General features: G+C 48.1%; 1 protein-coding gene across 1 annotated transcript in view; it reads left to right on the top strand.

Moving 5' to 3' along the window:
- scube1 (signal peptide, CUB domain, EGF-like 1) overlaps positions 1-19,295 on the top strand; it is a 56,349-nt gene that overhangs the window by 23,124 nt on the left and 13,930 nt on the right. Inside the window, exons 4-7 of the mRNA XM_084038861.1 lie at positions 1,865-1,993; positions 3,224-3,340; positions 7,819-7,908; positions 12,802-12,918. Of these exons, the coding sequence (XP_083894987.1) occupies positions 1,865-1,993; positions 3,224-3,340; positions 7,819-7,908; positions 12,802-12,918 (453 nt within the window). The remainder of the gene's footprint in view (positions 1-1,864; positions 1,994-3,223; positions 3,341-7,818; positions 7,909-12,801; positions 12,919-19,295) is intronic.

Below are 19,295 nucleotides of genomic sequence, written 5' to 3'. Positions count from 1 at the left end.
CTCTTGGTAAAATCCAGGAACAGGAACTCCAGGTCATAGTGCTGTACCTAGCAGTAATGTGGTGGTGAAGTCTGGCAGGTATACTTGCATCATACCTGCCGATTACAATAACGGATCGTCTGATCAAGTTTTCCTACAGTCATTTTTACATTTGCTTCATTCTCAAGGTGTTTTTGTGGTCTCCTCCGGTCTCCGGCGCTGACGTTGAGCTAAACAGAGCTCGACATCAGATCCGTCTGGATATGTATCCAGGGACCCATGTGGGTTATTCAGGTCCGACAAGTAAACGTGTCGGTGAGCTGCCGGCTCGGCCGGCCCCTCCCTGCCTCGTCATGTCGGACACGTCGAGAGGCCGCAGGTTTTGTGTTTGTTGCTTTAGGCTTGGATTGTGCTGAGTCCCGGCCCCGTGTCCACCTCCTCCCTCCCGCCTCGGTTTATTTGACTTCTCCCGGGTTTGAATTGATTGCCGATCCTCTGCTTTCTTATGAGTTTAGTTTTCAAACAGGGTCAATGCATTGGCAAACTGTTTAAAGTTGTTCTTACCCCCTGGCTTCATTGCCTCTGCTGGTCTTCTGGGTTGTGCAGAGTCCAGATGTGTGCATCAACTCCCGCCTACACTTTAATGAATTGTCTGGAATTACATAATGTTGAACGGTGGGCAGATTCGGTTTGATCTTTTGTTAATTGTGTAAATGCACAATTTTCCTTTGGCTCCTTTGATTTTGGACTTTGATGGAATGGTCCCGTTGGGAGTGGACCGCGAGAATGGCAGTGTTTAAGAAAAGACGTATTGTTTGTGAAGGGGACTCTCCAGAAGGAATGGCACCCTAATGAGGTACTTGAAGCGCCTTTGGGCCCCCATGAAGGGACATTATTCACCATGGTGACCAGGGAAGTGGGTGTGTCTTTGGACCAAATCTCGATGAAGTGTGTGGTGCCACACTAATATGAATGCTGAGGAGTAAAGATGCAACAATAATGGCAATAAGACTTACATTTACAAGAAAGTACTTGAATTGTCTCTCACATTAAAGTGGTACATTTACAAGAAGAGGCCCAATTCAGTGCAGTGTCTCCTCAAAGTTGAATGCTTCTGGTAATATGTTGATTGAAGAATTCATGTATAATTTATTGTCATTGTTAATGAAATGCAGATGGATCCAGAACCAGTAACCTTCCCTTCGCCTCATTGCTTCATCGCCTGAAGCTGATGGAGCTTCAAACGCTGGCCTATTTCAGACATTATCACCACAGTGTGCTCTACAAATCACCAGGATAGGAGACCACATCAAACGGGGGGAGGCATGAACGGATGGAGGGATCAGAGGAGGTGTACCAGTCTGGTCAGGGCTGAGCAGAAGAACAAGCCTTGGATCTGTGACAGCTGTAAACATGGGCTGAGCCGAGTCATAAATTAAAGCCAGGGTTTAATTGGTGCTGATGAAGAAGAGGAAGTGTGTCTGGTTTTTAGTATATGAGAAAGTTACATCTCAGAAAGCACAAAACTGGTATTGTGAACGTTTTGCTGTGGTTCTGGGTCTCACTGTACGACGATGCATTATGTTAAAGAAAAGCTGACTGGACAAACAGGGTCATGGTCCAGGACTGGAGGGTTCTACTTCAGGGCATTTAAAAAAGCCCAGAACATTGTTGGTACCCATCTATCAGGCAGCGATATCGGTGATGTGAGGTGCCTGCCTGACAAAGTGATATAGAAGGCGTTTTCTAATATTCCGCTCACTCCAATCTGAAGTCAGCAATGAATTTTGTAGTTGACGGGCAGTTTGTTCACTATCAAAACAGTGCCAGTGGAGATGATGACTTGTCAGCTGACCCTGTTCCCATCTCTCTCTCCTCTCCACAGACGGGATGAACTGCATGAACAAGGACCACGGCTGTGCCCACATCTGCAGGGAGGCGCCGGGCAAGGGCGGGGTGTCGTGCGAGTGCCGTCCTGGCTTTGAGCTGGCCAAAAACCAGAAAGGCTGTACATGTACGTATCAACACCTGACCTCAGTGCTGCACAACATCCACACACAACCCCACACAGGGAGGCAAGCTGTTGTTGACATCAAGTCATGTAGTCGTAATGTGGATCGTTAGTGTTGATAGTCACTTGACTCGTTTGTCACTCGCTAGTCACGTGATTCGTTCAAGTTAACATCAATCGTGCTCCTTTTTTAAACTAACGAAATGGTTTTGTCACGTAACCTTATTGTGAATTTTATTTTGAAAAGACACTGAATGTTATCAGCATATTATTTTGAAAATACACTATATATATTAACATGTCTTCACGGATACCTGCAAAAGTGCCACTAGGGGGAAACGTAGAGCGTGCTCTGATATTGGAGTGAGACATCATTTTTTTTATTCTCCAAAAATAGCCGTTGCTTGTTGACGTTGTTGTTGGCGACCGTGTTCAGGAAAAAAACAGCTGGTTTTCCAAATGTCTTTACTGTGTTTCATCTCAACAACAACTCGCCCTCGATGCCTCATTGGCTGTCGCTCCCAGACAGACCCCCGATAGGTCGGGGCTAACGCTGCGTAGCGTCAGTGGCTCATTTCATCCCTTACATTTAGTCAAATGTTTTCCACCATGTGTTAACCCTCAGTCAATTGACTTGTCACTTTATTTCTTAACAATTCATGTGGCAGCAAGGTATCAACACATTGTTTCGTAGCCTCGACTTTATTGAGGTTACGTACCGGCGGCGATGAAGGAGCTAAACTGTTATCCTGTAATCAACATCTGTAATAGCAATGATGGACGAGTTCCAGGAGGTCGGATGTCGGACATTTAGTACCGAAATCAGTAAAGCGTTTCGGGCCAAGCCGAAGGTGCTGAAGGATTCAGGAGAGAGAATTCATGTCTCGACCCCCCCCACACCCTCGTTCGCAGCTCCGTCCCCGTTCCCGAGTCCTCACGCTGAGCGCCTGCAGACGTGGAATTTAAGGGCTGCTGGGTTTTTTCTCGAGGGAATATGGAAAAAAGTATTTTAGTTACACTTTGTTTGGCAACACGTCTTGTTTTCTCTCTGGACGGTGAGAGTTGAGCGACTGTGAAAGCCTCTGAAAGGCTCTAATGCTTCAAACGTTGGTTGATGGACGTCATGATGGACAGTGGACATTTAACAAAAAAACAAAAACACATGAGCCTCATGTTACTCATAATATACAAGCCAGTGGTGAGACTTGAATGTGTGTGTGTGTGTGTGTGCAGTGACGTGTAACTATGGAAACGGCGGTTGCCAGCACACGTGTGACGACACGGACACGGGGCCGGTGTGCGGCTGCCACCAGAAGTACGCCCTGCACTCGGACAGCAAGACCTGCATCGGTGAGTGACGGCCACACACACACACACACACACACAAACACACAGTCACATGTGTTGTATGTACTCTCTGAACACAGATTTATGAATTAAATCTGACAACAACAACATGGACGCTGCGTTTCAGCTTGTCGGTGAGAAAGATTAAAAATGAAACGTTATCCTGCGTCTCGTCTGCGCTAGCGGTGTAATAAACATTATGGACAACCCAGCAGAACCGTGACGTCAGTGTTGAGTCACGAGATTACAGAAAGAAACAACGCGGGGGTTAAAAAGGTGTTGCAGGGATATCTACTGAAATGCTAACCAGCTAGCGGCCCTGTCTTGTAATACCGCTTACTGCCAGCAGGGCTCTCATGCTGGGTTCATTTGCACAGGTTTTAAAGTTAGACACAAAATGATCCGGAGGACCATGTGCTTTTCGAGCCCCGAGCTGAGCCTCTCGGGCTCCTCAGACTGACGTACAGCGCTGGAAAGCGTCACTAGAAAACATTCCGAACTCTTTCATCACGTCCAAAAAAACGTCGGGTTGGTTCGGCGAGCCGAGCCAGGAGCGTGACTCCTCCACATCCTGGCTCCGGCTTTAGAGGTGATTTAGTTTCCCCCTCGCTTTGTTTCTAATCAGGAGACGATGAGCAACGCATCACAGGTAAGTGGAGTTGTTCGCAGACTCGGTTTCGTCCACCGCCGCCCTGCTGACAGACACGCAAGAAGTAGTTCCTCCAGCAGTTTTTCAATGCAGCCTGTTTCCAGTCACGCTGCCTGTAGTTTAAATGTTTTGTCTTCGAGGGTCTGGAATACATTGAGGTATTAAAGTATTGATATTTGTGAGCACAAATGTAAACCCTTGAATTAATAATCATGTGTACCATAAATTGTTTAAATTGAATCAAGTGTCCTCAAATTACTTAATGTATTCCCTAAATTATGACATTCAGTCCTTAAATTATGACTGAATTGAATCCATCTGTTTAATAAGATTTATGTTTATGTATTTTGGTTTACTATTGCTGGCCAGTTGGACCGATAGCAGTGAAAAATGTTCCTGTGTAATGCAGAAGAACACAAACTAAACGGTGCAGACGAGGCTTTTCCTCCAGGAGTCGACTAATTTCAACATTTCATAATACACTTAACTTATGCCGTGTTCGTAACGTAGTGTTTGTTGCGTTACAATTATTCATTTGAAGGTATTGCGGTTTTGCAGGCAATACAACTTGGTGTGATTGGGCCCTTTAATATAGTTCCTGTGAACTCTGTTCTATGGGGCATAAATAATACAGGGACAACATGATTTAATGAAAAATAAACTGACTGGAGGCAGGCAGACAACTAAAGAAAATCCACAGATTATTAATAAAATAAAGAATTTCCTAACCCTAACAGTCAAATTCATTCATAGAACTGAGGGAGCATGGTGAAGACAGGCTGTAACCCGATTGAAAAACAAGAGGCACTGCCAAAGACACGGCTAAATCCACCAGGGACTGATTGGGTGACAAGACACAGGTGGGCAGACCAGCTGAGGGCAGGCTGCATGCTGATTGGAGGACACGAGGGAACACTAACGAGACTCATACACACAGGTGATGCACAGAAAAAAGGAGGGAAACCTGCAACAAGGGGAAGTAAAGACACAAGAGACAGAAACTACAAAATAAAAGAGGTGCTCTGTCTTTTTCTAAAAGAACTGCCGTGTGGTTTACCAGCACACAGTCGGAATAAATTAAAAAACAATCCAGGACTTATGGGTAGAATTTGGCACAAAATGAAGGCAGAAATCCTTGAAGCGATTCATTTGTTTCGGTTCCCCGGTTTCTTCCACATTCTCTGTCACGTAAACGTAAACTTTAATGAAGCAAATAGAAAATAAATAAAAACGGGTAAACGTTTTCCATGTGGTTTAAACCAGAGCGGGGCCATTTAACCCGAGGTTAGAGTCCAACCTGCAGAAACGACGACTCATCGTTATCTGATGTCATTTTGATCCTGCTGTGTCCGTACACTGGAAACACCTGTCTGTCTGTCTGTCTGTCTGTCTGTCTGTCTGTCTGTGATTGCGGTTTTGACTGCCAATAACCCCTTTTTGTTTCCAGCCGCTTTTTGAAGAAGAAAAACCATCGAGGAAAACGAAGAGGAAGCAGAACGAGAGAGAGAGAGAGAGAGAGAGAGAGAGAGAGCTTGAGAACCCTCCTCTCTCTCTCTCTTTTTCCCGATGTTGTGTCTTTTCTTGTCTCTCTTCATACTTTGACGAGAGACAGGACCTGGTCCGGGCGTCTCTGGACCTCCTTTAACCTTCCTCCACCCTCCCCACCTCCCTCCCTGTGACCCTTTCTACGTAGCGCTGTCCTCCTCCTCCTCCTCCTCCTCCTCCTCCTCCTCCTCCTCCTTACTCCCTCCCTCCTCTTCCTCCCTCCTCCCCTCCTCCTCCTCCTGCTTTCTGGTGATAGTACCTGATTGCCTGTCTTGTCTGAGCATCCATGGTAAAAATAAATCAGGTGGATTTTTTTTAAAGGATAAATCCTCGAGTGCACAAGAGGAAGTGACTGGTGGGTTTGGGGGGGGGGGGGGGACAAACGGACATCTCAATTGCAGCCTGATCTTAGGTAAAGCTCCCACGAAAGCAAAAACCTAACCTCCTCCTCCTCCTCCACCTCTCTCTCTGCCTCCTCATCCTCCACCTCCCAACCCTAAAAGCGAGCGAACACACCCGAAAACGACAAAATGACCTCCATGCCTCATCCATCAGCCCCCCCCCCCCCCCCTCTTTCTCCTGCACCCTAATAGAGAGGCACCCCGTCTTTCTGCATGTGTCTACATGTGCCACATCACTGCCTCCCCCACTAATCACCTGTCTGTCTGTCTGTCTGCTTGTCCAGCTGCATGGCAGAGCCTGCATTCGTGTGGTTTCTTTCATTTTTTGATTGTTGTTGTTGTTTCTAGTGACCTTGGTCCTCCTGCATTGTTTTATTTTAACCATTCTCCTCCTAGCTGTAGTCCTGTAGAGTGGTTTAACACCCCCACCACCCCAAGTAGGTCTGGCTCTAAAACACTCTGGCCCCCGTAGACGCTTTAGGATCGGGGGGGACTCCTTCCATTCCCACCTTTTTTCCCCTCCTTTTTATCTCCATCTTGTGACAGATTTTTTCACACACTCAAGAAAGCTGAAAAAAGGCGGTATGCACAAGCTCTCGATTCAACACTCCCACACATTCACATTCACACGGCCACATCTCACCAGAAAGCCTCCATTCATCCCCCGAGTGGACTTCAGAGAGTCCTCCACTTTGTCCATCAGGACGCCAGAGACAGAAAACAGTAGTGGGGGGGGGGGGGATGGAAGGGACATTAATTACCACCACCACCCATAGGAGTGTGTGTGTACATCAAAGCCCAGTCCTATAGCGGCAAGTGGCGTCCATTCACGGAGAGATGCTCATTCAGGCCCGATGAAAAGACCCGCCATCGGCCAACCCCCCAAAAAACCCACCATCCCCAACACGCATGCCATCTTAACAGTGAGCCTACAACCATCACCCCCCCCCCCCCCCCCCCCCTGCCCAGCTCTGGGACCATGTTAAAGCCAGTTGTGATGTGTTCCATAGACAAACAGGCAACCAGCGCTGCCCCAGACTACCTCCTCCTGCTTTTTCATTGTTTTATTTCTCTGCATGCCCTCCCTCCCTCCCTCCTCCTCCCTCCCCCTCTCTCTCCCCCCCTCTCTCTCCATTCACCATTTCCCCTCATCTTGTCATTACTCCTCCGAGCTCCTCCTTCTGCAGTTTCCCCTCTCCCTTTTATCATCATCATCATCATCATCATCATCATCATCATCACCCCACTTCCCTTTTCCTTCGCTTCCATCTCTGTTCCCAAATTTGAGTCTTGGAAACGATGGACGCGTATCCTCCTCCTCCTCCTCCTCCTTCTCCTCCTCCTCCTCCATCCTAACAAGGACTCATTGCTGACTCCATCGGTGACAACAACAACGTCAACGTCAGAATTTTAAAATCCCCTTAACGTCCACCACAACCCCATCCCATCCCCATGTCTGCCCACCTGTGTCTTGTTACCCAATTAGCCCTGTGTCTTGTTACCCACCCCACACCTCTAACATCTTTGATTTTTGTTGACTTTTTTCATATGTAAGCCCTGAACCTCCCCCTCCTCCTCCTCCTCTTCCTCCCCTCCCTCCCTCCCTCCCTGCCTACCGCTTCATTTTGTGAGCTCCACACTGATACTGATCATTCCATTCATTCTCATTTTTTTTCTTTTTGTTTGCTCTGGGGGATTTTTTATCATTTGTTTGGGGGATTAACACTCTAACAGGGATTTTGGCGCTTCTTCATCGCTTCTTTGCTTCTTGGCTTTGGTTTTTTTTTTTTTTTTGCTCAAACGCCAAGAGGGGCTGAAGGTCTGGTCATTTGGGCTTCTCATTAACCTGCTGCTCACTGTTTGTCCCCTTGTCACTTGTGTTTTAGAGAAAGATGAGGCTGCAATTGAGAGCTCTGAGTTCAATGCCACGTCAGTAGCTGATGTGGACAAGCGGGTGAAACGGCGGCTACTTATGGGTAACTCTTTTCTTCCTCTTTCTATGTGTTGCCATGGCGCTTGTGCTTGTATCCCCGACTCCACTCCTCTCCGTTCTTCCTCGTCCTCCTCTCTGTCTATTTTTATTTTATTTTTTATTTTCGTAAACCTTTGATGCCCACTGTGTCTCCCGCAGTCCGTTGTGTTGCAAATGTATCTAACGTGATAGAAAACGGAATAAAAGAGGTCGCTGTCCTTCCTAACTCTACCTACCAAATCTCTGGAGGGCTCCAAGGTTTTGCTTATTGACTAACATTTACTTTCCCAGTTGCACCTTCAACTTCAAATGTTTTGTGTTCCAATCCCCTCACTTTTGGTCGCCCGTGTTGCAAAAATAGCATACCTTACTGCCAAAGCAACACCCCTTGAAAAGGAACCCAACTTATCCCCGTGAATACAGACCTACCATGAGGTCTTTGCGCTGCACTCGTACGATCGTCCTGCGACAGCGAATCATTTGACATGTCTGTTATTTTGGTGAGATGAGTCCAAGTGAAGCACAAGGGAAATATTACTTGTTTGGGAAGCGAAATGCATTCAAGAAGTCTTGACCACACGTTAGGAAACACTCGGCAAATCTGATCCATCTGTTGGTTTTGGGTATTCTGGTTCTGCTATAAATATCAAGGGATGGATCAGGGTTTCCCGGACCTAAAGTCCACCTGGAATGAAAAAATTGAGTGACCTGAACTCGCCCGATGCCATCATTCAACCCGACAGTGACTAAAAATAAATAAAGACAAAATCATACCCAACCCATTTTCTTGTCTGTTGACTCGTAACTGCGGGTGACCGCGGGGGATTTTGGACACCGGGTCAGTTTGGATCAGCCTGTGCATCACTGTTGTGCACCGATTAAACAATATATACCCAAAACCAGAACTCAGATTCTTTGTTTTATACCAAAATCATCCCTGGAAAACGAGTGGGACTCGAAAACATGGATATAATGATTGGAACGCTCCCCAACGATATCTTTATGACAGCAGCAGGTCTGAGATCAGTGTTCTTTCCGTTTTGCCACCACCTTTCACAAGCTAACATTAACTAGCAACCTTAGCTAGCTGTCGTTTTAGTGATACCCCCAGTGGAATCTGTGTTATAGCTTTTTTTTTTTTAAATCCCATTTCTGTGAACGTTATCACAGAAACCAAAAGGCCCTTCCTTCATGCTGCCATCACTCCAGGACTCTGAAGATACTCGCCACCGACCTTTTCTGGCAGAAACCATGTGACTATCAAGGTCTTCTACCTAAACAAAGAAATGACGAGGTCAAGCTTCTTGCTTTCAGATCTGTGTTTCCCCCCAAAAACCGCTACTTTCTTGCTCTACTGTTTTGAATTTAACCTTCCTTGATTCTCCAAGACAGAGGTACGTCAGAAAACCCTCCCCATGCTCCAAACCGACCGGCCCACTGGTCCATTAAACCATGTTCCACACTTATAATATACACCTTTACTTTCAGCAGGTTCTGGCCAGTGTGGACGAAGAGTGGAGAATCTGATTTTCTTTATCCCTCCCATTTTTCTGTCCTCCCCTCACCCTTACCTAACCGAATATTTGATTTCTCCTCACTAAACCCTGCTTCCCCCTCCAACAGGGTGCCATGAGGTCTCAGCAGGTAGCACCGGTTCAAGTCTTTGGGGCGAGACCCAAGAATTGCTTGCGTGAACCTGGACCTGCATTTAAATGGAGGTTGTGGCAAGAAAAAAGGTCCATGCATTTCAAACAATACCCTCAAAAGATGAACCTTTATTAGTCCCACTGCGGGGAAATTTACTTTTAGAAGCGCTGTCATTTTGAAGACTAAACACTAATTTAATGTCCCAACGTATTTGGATACCAACTCTAACAGTGAAACGAGTTTCAATTAAACCTCCGAATGCCTCGACCCCGATGTGTGCATGAACAAACACCCCTAGAGGCCTTCCCGCCGCTGCACCGCCGCGGCCTCAACAGCAGCAGCATGTTAGATTTGACACGGCCATCAGTTTGTCTGCTTCCTCTGACACGCGGCGCTCCAACAACGCCGCCGATCAAGACAGAAGGATCCCCGATGGTAGAGACGGAGGGAGGGAGCGAGGGGGGAGGCGGGGGAGGGATGACAAGCGATTCGGAGACATTTCATGATGTTTGATTTTGAAGGTAAAAACAATCAGGAGCCAGGTGCTGGACACATGTGAGCACAAGTGTCAAAAGAGCGAGTCGGCGGTGCTACAGTGGCGCTGGACTCCAAATAAACCATCAGGACAGATGGAGGTGTGTGTGTGTGTTTGCGTGATTACAGGCCAGAGCTACGCTGACTGACGGCTGATTTTGGTGCCCATCATGAGGCTACGGTGGGGGGAGGGGGATCCTGTGGAGTGCTGACAGCTGATCGTGCCCCTCTCACCTTTTCCCATCAGCGCTGCCGTTGCTGTGACTTGGCTTGATGCTTCAGTATACACAGCGCACATGGTTGGCTCTGGCGCTCTCCGGCTGTAATCAAAGGAACATGTGTCCTCCTCTCACGGAAAGGCTCGGTCAGCGTTTCCATGCGAAGGAGTGTGACGGACATGTGTATACTTGCCGTCTTTCCCCATCTCATTCTTTCTCCCCGGCGAATCGGAATCACGTCGCGTGTTGATTTCATCGAGAGTCACGGCTTCGGTCTTTGAATCCTCTTTCATGTTAACAACGGTCAGTGGTTCGTTCCAATCAACTAAATTTTCAGTTGCCCAGAATGGACAGTGGCACATTTAGATAAATGCTTAAAGTCAAGACCAAATGAAGAATGACCCTCTGACCCCTTTAGATCACATCCCAAGTCGTATTGTCCTATTTAATGAAACAAGAAATCAATCATCCAGTCATCTTTTCTTCATGTTAAACTAAGGCATTACTATTACCAAGAGAGTTACTGTAGATGAGAAGATCGACACCAGTTAGCTTAGCTTAGCATACGACTGGGAACAGCTGTCCAAAGGTAACCAAATCAGCCTGCCAGCATTAAAACCTGCTTGTCCGACTCCTCCATGTTGAAGTGTCATTGTCCAAAACACTTGAACCCAAAGTTGCTCCCCCACCGCTCTGGATGGGTTGGAAACTTACTGTACGCATGTGACGATCGAGTCACTAGTCAACCAACGCACACTCGACAATCGGGTTCGTTTGTGAACCTTCGAAGGCGCTCCATCGTGTTGCCCATTGGGCAAGAAAAGGCACCAAGTTTAGCAATTTTTGGTGACATCAAATTTTGTGAGGAATTAGATTTGATCGTCTCCTTTTAAATGCAATCATGAAACCTGAAACACACACACACACACACACACACACACCTACAACAGGCTTATAGAAGTATGCAGGGTTAGATGGAGGGTGCAGAGGCTTGGATGGGGGGGTGGTGGGGGGCTTGTCCAGCACATCAATCAGGCCCCGGCGGTGCGTCTGTGTTCCCGTTGCTCGTTCTGGCCCCGGGGCCCGGACTGGGCGTGGAGGCCTGGAGAGAGAGGGAGGGGGGGGGGGGGCACTGAGCAGGACTCACCCGGCCTCACGTAATGATAGGGCCAACTGTACTCCGTATAAATCACTTTGACCCTTAAACACCACCTCCACACACAGGTCGTATTGACTGTATGCACCTGTGTAGGCACGCAGACCTGAACAATACATTCTCACACACACTCGACGGAGGGGGGGGGGGGGGGGGGTGACGCCGGTGACGGAGCGGCTCTTCCTTCCTGCTGTTTGAAGTAGTTTCATATCTGAGCCGATAAACACGGCGAGGAAACAAACGGCCGTGAGATGGACGTTGTTTGGAGGAAAAACGCAAAGAAACCTACAAATACTTTACTGTTCCTGGACAGAAAGCCCCCCCCCAACCCCCCCCCCCCCCCTCCACCATCTTGGCTCCGCTGGCCGTTTGTGACTCCGCATTCTGAAAGGCCATTATGCTAATGCCTTGACCTCCAGACGTTGGACGTGTTTGCCAGCCTGAAAAGGCCTTTTTCCTATTTCCCCACTTTTCTTTCGACACACACACACACACACACACACACACACACACACACACACATCTCCTGGCGTTTTAATTAAATGGAGGGGAGCTGCCAAAAAGGGGAGGGGGGGTACATCCGCCACGTACATGTCGCTCGGGGAAAAAAAGCCTTTTGAATGTTTTAAATTTAACCATTTGGGTTTCAAATTCTAAGATTTGCATGACTTCCTCCAGAAGCAGAATAGCTGCTAACCGCTACGTCCTTATTAGGAGTAGTTTTTATTTAATCCGATCACTTTTCAACAAACACGAGTTGACGTCACGTTTCAGCCACCTCAGCACTTCTCGCGGCCCCGTCGGGGGGAAGTGTGTGCCGAGCTCTGCTAAAGCAACAGCGGCCGAGCAGGTGAGCTAGAGTTACCGCCGGCTCCTGTTTGCTTTGGGATCAGCTCGGGCAACATCCACAAGTCCCGGCAAACCTTTCTCTAAATCCGCGCCACGGACGAGAACACGGTTCTGCGGAGCGTGTTCTCGACTCGACTAACGTTGGTTTTTTCTACTTGCATTAACGTTTTTTTGTTTGTTTGAGAACAGGAACGACGTTTCGGCCAAAGACATCTTCGCCCTCCTTCACCGGCGCATTGTCATTATGTCCTGTAATTGTGATTTATCTCTCATGAAATCATTGTTTCCTCACCTCTGTGTTGACTCCATGACAAAAACAGGAGAATACATTCAATCCTGCTGCCGTTTGATGTATTTTTTGCATGAAGCTCCACATCACCCTCCGTGTCTCTAACCGTCTTTGTTCATGCTTGTTTTTCCCGAAGCAGGGGTCACACGTTAACACCCCCTTCTTCTCTCTCCTCCCGCCATGTCTTTGTCCCGCCGTCTGCAGAGACCTGCGCCGTCAACAACGGCGGCTGCGACCGGACGTGCAAAGACACGGCGACCGGCGTGCGCTGCAGCTGCCCCGTCGGCTTCACGCTGCAGCCGGACGGCAAAACCTGCAAAGGTCAGTAGATACAATAGAATGTTTTCAAGGACCCCCAAGGCCTATAGAGACCCGGTCGAGGGACCTTCAAGGCCTATAGAGACCCGGTTAAAGGACCTTCAAGGCCTATAGACCTGGTCGAGGGACCTTCAAGGCCTATAGAGAACCGGTGTAGGGACCCCCAAGGTCTATAGAGACCCGGTGGAGGGACCTTCAAGGCCTATAGAGACCTGGTCGAGGGACCCCCAAGGCTAGAGACCCGGGAGAGGGACCCCCTATCACATATCATATAATGTTCCCATGTAAATAATAATAATGTGTAGTTCAGCCTATAGTTAATGTATCAGTACTTTATAATGATTGGTGGATACAATGATAAGACATTAAAATAATAATTGATGATTCGTATTTTATCACAATTTCGTAACATACTAATGAACAAACAGGAAGATTTATATTTGCTAAATATAGGTTGTATTTATATTAAGGTGGATTTTTTGGACATATTTATATTTTTGGAAGAAAAAAGTTTGGGATCAAATCATTTTGGGGACCCGCTGCAGTAACTCTGGTGACCCTCTAGGGGTCCCGGATCCCTGTTGAAGATCTCTGCAGTAAATGCACAGCTGCTGTGTCTGTGTGTGTGTGTGCGTGTGTGTGTGTGTGTGTGTGTGCGTGTGCGGAGGAGGCCGGTCCACCTGAGTCTGCTATGAATGGTATCCGAGTGATCCGGAGCCAAAACCCCCGAGCTTCACTTCCCAGCTGCCGGAGCTCCGGTCGCGGTCGCCGGCCGCCATTCGTTGTTGTTGTTGACTTTTGCCTCGGAGCGTTACGGCCGTTCCGCCGGCACCGCCGCTGACGTCAATGACAGCGGTCATGCCGGGAACCAAACATCCCCTCGTAGCGTTCTGGCTTTGCTCTAAACAAACAAGTCTCGCTGAATGAGGCGGTTCAAACGGTTGATCCTCCCTACGTAGGAAACAAATACACGGTACATACCAATGGACGAGTTCAGATGTTCATTTCATACGTTAAACGGCACACGCTTTGAGTAACTAGGGTCGACCCAGGGGTCGATGTAGACGCGGCTCATTTTGTCTAAATCTTCTTCTTCTACCATTAATAGGTAAACTGAATAGCATTGAAAATATTGAGAATGTTAGGGTATATAGGAACTCTCTCTCTGTCTCTCAAACACACACACGGCGAGCAAGGCAGCGCTCCGATATTATCTCCGAAAGTCAAATATGTATCAAATGAAGAGATACATTCACAACATATTTAATCCATATCTACAGTCGAGAAGGTTCCTTTCCCGCAGGCCGATCCGACCACACCAGGACGCCTGGCTATTGTTTTACCTTTGACCTTTGTCCTCTGCTTTATTTACGTGACTTTGATTCCATGATGACGCATCATTCGTAGCGGGTTGAAGGAAAAGTTCTCAGAGTCACGTGACCAGAGTATCACCGCCACCCCAGCTGACACTCAAGGAGACATGAGAGGCGTCCGAGGGCAAACGAGGCGTCCGAGGGCAAACAAGGCACAGGTCATGTGACGGCGTTACATTGTACAATACTGTACGTTCGTGTGTGTGTGTGTGTGTGTGTGTGTGTGTGTGTGTGTGTGTGTGTGTGTGTGTGTGGAATGAGCGTCAGGCAGTTTGAGAATGTGACATGAAGGTGTGTGAGATCCCGGAGCCGTCTCAGGTCTGGCAGGCAGACGGCGGCGGCAAACTTCGGAGGTGTTTGAACAGTGAGGCCCACGCCGGTGTCTCTCTCTCTCTCTCTCTCTTTTTCTCTCTTGCTCGCACGCCCATGAAATGACCACGGAGACAGCACCATCCAGCTGCAGACCGGCGGACAAATGTTTGTACGCCAGAAAAGTGTAATTCACCCTTCGGCCAGCAGGGTTTGAAGAAGGTTCTTCAGTTACGTTCGACGGTGAAAAGAGTCGACGATGTTTTCATGCCACGTTGGCGAGTTCGTCCGTTGGGATCCGGACGCTCCTTCTAGGAACTACTTCCTTCATCGCCGTTGCATGCTGGGAGAACATGGCGTCCGCCCGACATCAAGTTCAAGCCCGGCAGCTTGTGCAAACACTTCCAGTCCGTCTGACCGGCGGTGATTTGTTGTTCCTGACAGAACATTTACAGGAAAATGAAAAGTTTCCCCTCTTCTTGTGTTTTTTTGTTTGCTCGGGTGTGATTTGTGTGGAGAAGATGGATAGGAGTGCAGTCCAGCTGTGCCCCGCCCACATAATTTGGCTGTGGATCAGCCCCCCGGGCTTCATAAATCCCAGAGCGGGGGGGGATCAGTGCTGAGGGGAGCTGAGAGACACAGAACAGGCGGCGGCCATCGATCAGGATCCATCAACCAAGCAGGAAGACACACACTTCCCCAGAAGAGACCCAGACCACAAGGTGCAGGACTTACAGGTCCTGCACCTTGTGTGGATATGTGATGTGTTGGATATGTCTCCCATTCAACCAGCTTTCTGTCGACCTTGAATGGTCTACTTTCGGTCCAGGTTCTGATGCGTCTCTGGAGATGTGGCGCTTTGCAAACATTCCTTTCAACTGCAATACGTCTTTCCACAACCTTTGTGTAATCTACAGAACACAGTATGAACAGTTGTTGGACTTCTCTCTCCTGAACAAACAGCCCGAACATCACATCAAAAATACCTTTCCATACCACAAACACATCGTAAGGAAGCCAGAATCCGATCGCCACCGAAGAAGAACACCTACAGGTTCTACTCACAGAGAAGACGCTGCAGAAATGAGTTGGAGCCTATCCCAGCATGCAACAGGCCGGATGCACCCTGGACCCCGTCTTGTTATCAGGTGACTCCTCATTGACGAGGACCTGAACAGTGGATTCCCAAGCTTCCGCTGTGTGACAGGCGGCTTCCTGTTACCTTGGCAACAGCACACACAGGTTGCAGCGGAGTTAGCTAATCGATATCTCCCGCTGCAGCCTAAACATACGTGTGTGTGTGTGTGTGTGTGTGTGTGTTCGACTCCGGTGGCGCACGTAGCCTCGGTCCTGTTAGCATCGCGGCGCACAGACTGCAGTGTAATTGCCGGCGTTTAGCAGCTTGCTGAACATGGTAGTTAGCGGCGGGATAAGTGCCACGCTGTGAGGTGGTCTCGTCTAATGTGCTACTAAATCGCTCGATCGAGACAGACAGACAGACAGACAGCCCCCCCTGCCTGTCTGCCTGCCTCTAAAGCCGGGGGATGTGCCCCGTCGTGCCCGTCTATCATAATCATTTCAGTATAAACTATGTCGGCATGTTTTAAAAACCCACCAACGCCCTTTCATCGCGCTGACAGACGGGTCGGGTTCAGCCTCGCGATGACAGACGGGTCGACCCGACGGAGGCGTTTCATCACGGGCGAGAGAGAGAGGGAGAGAGAGAGAGAGAGAGAGAGAGAGAGAGAGAGAACACTTTCCAGATGTTTGATTAGAAGGCACCAGACTGCAGGAAGGATGAGTTACTGTGTGTGTGTGTCTGTTTTCTGTAGGTTAATTAACACACATCGAGGTCGCACGTTAGCTGGTGTGTGTGTGTGTGTGTGTGTGTATACTGTGCTGTACGGTACAACACGTCCCCACTGGCCTGCATTCCTCCTCTACCTGGAAAGACCTGAACACACACACACACACACACACACTCGCATCAAACTAAGACAGGGACACGACCACCTCCATGTCAGGCTTCCATCACAAATTATCGATTTCCCCCCAAAAAGTTATTATTATTATCTTAGTTTTTGGACACACCCTGTGACGCTAACCTTTCAATTGGGTGTCCTAAAAACATTGCAGAAGAAGACGACACACGACACACAAATGATGCTAATTGTTGGCTCCATCGCTGCTGTTCTTAAAAACACTAAGTTTGGCGTGACATCGCGTTTACCGGGTATGGGACGATATGCGATGTTATCGTGAATCGTGATTAAAACGCAATCAACGAGTTGATTAGTTTTTTTATTTCTCCTTTACGATGTTCGCTTACAATGAGCTAAATTGTTCCTTTAGTGTCTTGCTGCAATTTTAAGGGGATTTTGTTGGATCCTTGAATCACGATCACTTTGTGCAGGATAATGGTGACGTGAACTAATCGTCATTCATGTCATCGCTACGTCGTGAGATTCTCGTGGGATCGCGTCCATCACCTCACATGACTGCAGTCCTTCGCTCGGAGCCAGACCGGGTCCAGGTCACTGGCTGTTTTATTGTTGTGTAAACCGAGCGTTTCCCGCGGCCCACATGCCCCCGTGGAGGTTTGTTATTAAACAGAATCGAGCGCCGAGGCCGTTTTAATACCTGAATAAATACACGCTACCCCCTGCCTGATGCCTGTCCTCTCCGCCCGGCAACACCCTGCGAGGAAAACCATCCGTCCTCCGAGAAAACTAGATCCCCTGTACTCGCTCCGGAATTATTTGTACAGGTTCGGGTTTCTGCAAATGTATTCCATTTAATTGCTTTTTACTGCAAATATTTGGTAAAACTATATTTGGTAAAAACTCTCCGCTGTGTGCAGCTCGTACCCCGGAGGTATGAGCAGCACATTCCTACAAGCAAAAGTCTAAATGCGGTTCCAGAGTTTTATTCCTGATCCTGGTTTGTTCCGGCTCTGTTGAGTCCACCTCTGTGTTTCCAGACGAGCCTCTTACATAACGGCTCGACCTCTAGAAGCCGGGGTCGGAGGTGAGCGGTTAGGGGTTCCTTCACCCCTCCATCGGCGGCGGCGGGTTGGTTTTCGGCCGCAAACCCAATCAATCAGGTCTGGGGGGGTTTATCAGGGCAGCTGAGCCCCGCAGGCAGCATCGGGTCTCTTCTGGAGTCGGGTTTCTCATTCCAAACACTGGACTCCTCAAACACTGCCCCGAGGCTTACAGAGGAGCAGGCGGGGGTGGGGGGGTTGTTTCCTTTGGCCCAGGTGGATGTTAGCGAGCCTTCTCATTTGGCCTCCTCCACGGCCAGAACAGCGTATGTGAAGAGTTCACATCCAAGATATGGAACCGGGAAGAATTCCCTCAAGGTCGCCGGCCAACTACCGCTGGATCCGGTGGATCCGGTCCCCGTCGAGTCGTTGTGATTACTGAAATATTGCGTTCATAAAATGCGAGAATACCTTATATTAGCAGCGAATGTTGACTTGAAGCTGCTCTACGGTCATCGGATCAGCATGGGCCCCCAGGGATCCGGTCAAGACCGGACACATGTCAATGCCCCCAACGACCACATTGTTTTAGGACCCATTCACGTGATCACATGACTAAGCTGTTCGTCAATATAGAGAAATATGACGAAGGCCAGTCTGTTGATTTCTCACATCGATGCACCCGACTAATGCACTGGAAATCTGCAGAAGCTTACATTTTCTTTTGCACATTTTCTGTGAATCCTGTTCTAAATTTGGGGTGGAACATGTCGAACCTGATGGGAACAGCTCCCTCTTCGCTGAGGTCATGATACCTTTGGGAGCTAGAAATGTAGGAAAAGGAAAAATCTGATATTGCAGCTGATTTGATTCTAAATTAGTATAATTGTTGTTAATAATATTTATGACTTGTCCTTTAACAGGTTTGAAAACGTGCTTGAATCATTTCCCAGTAATATTTGTGTAAATAAGCTGATTTTGTCATTTGAATTCTTTATTTTTGTTGTTGAATTGCTCTAAATTGCGCTTCAAACAGGCTCTTTAAGGGCCGGCGTCGTGCAGGTCTGAAACATCCGCATGGTGTTCAGGGACACAAACAGCTCTCGGCAAAAGGGTGAAACTATCGATCGAAGGCCAGCGCGTGATATTGATTGTCTCGAGTAAATGTCAGAGACGGATCCCGGGCGACAGCCGGCATGTGTGTGTGTGTGTGTGTGTGTGTGTGTGTGTGTGTGTGTGTGTGTGTGTGTGTGTGTGTGTGCTATCGTGAAAGTGACGAACTGTCTCTCATAAGGGCAGACAGAGATGGAAAGAATTGGCCGTCAGTGAAGGAAACATTGGAGTGAGAGACATAACATCACCGCTGTGTGTGTGTGTGTGTGTGTGTGTGTGTGTGTGTGTGTGTGTGGGATTGTTGGAAATAAACAGACAGTTGTCGATGTGGTTCAACCTCTTTTTTTCTCTCACTGCTGTCCACGTGAAGCGCTAATTACTTAATTAGTTCGGATCGTCCTCGTTAAGGAACCCTCGGGCGGGGCGGCCAGATGTTCGTGCACGATGACGTCACAGTGACCAGTGATTATTTTCCTGTTCCTTCTACCAACAAACTGAATTATTATTATTATGTTTAAGGCCGTATGGACTCTTACTAGATATTCTCAGTAAACATTGTAAACATGAGTTTATGGTCAATCTCAAGTTTCAATTAGCCTGCG

Source organism: Eutrigla gurnardus (genome assembly GCF_963514095.1).
Source record: "Eutrigla gurnardus genome assembly, chromosome: 21".
Lineage (NCBI taxonomy): Eukaryota > Metazoa > Chordata > Actinopteri > Perciformes > Triglidae > Eutrigla > Eutrigla gurnardus.
This window is presented reverse-complemented; position numbering and strand designations above follow the sequence as displayed.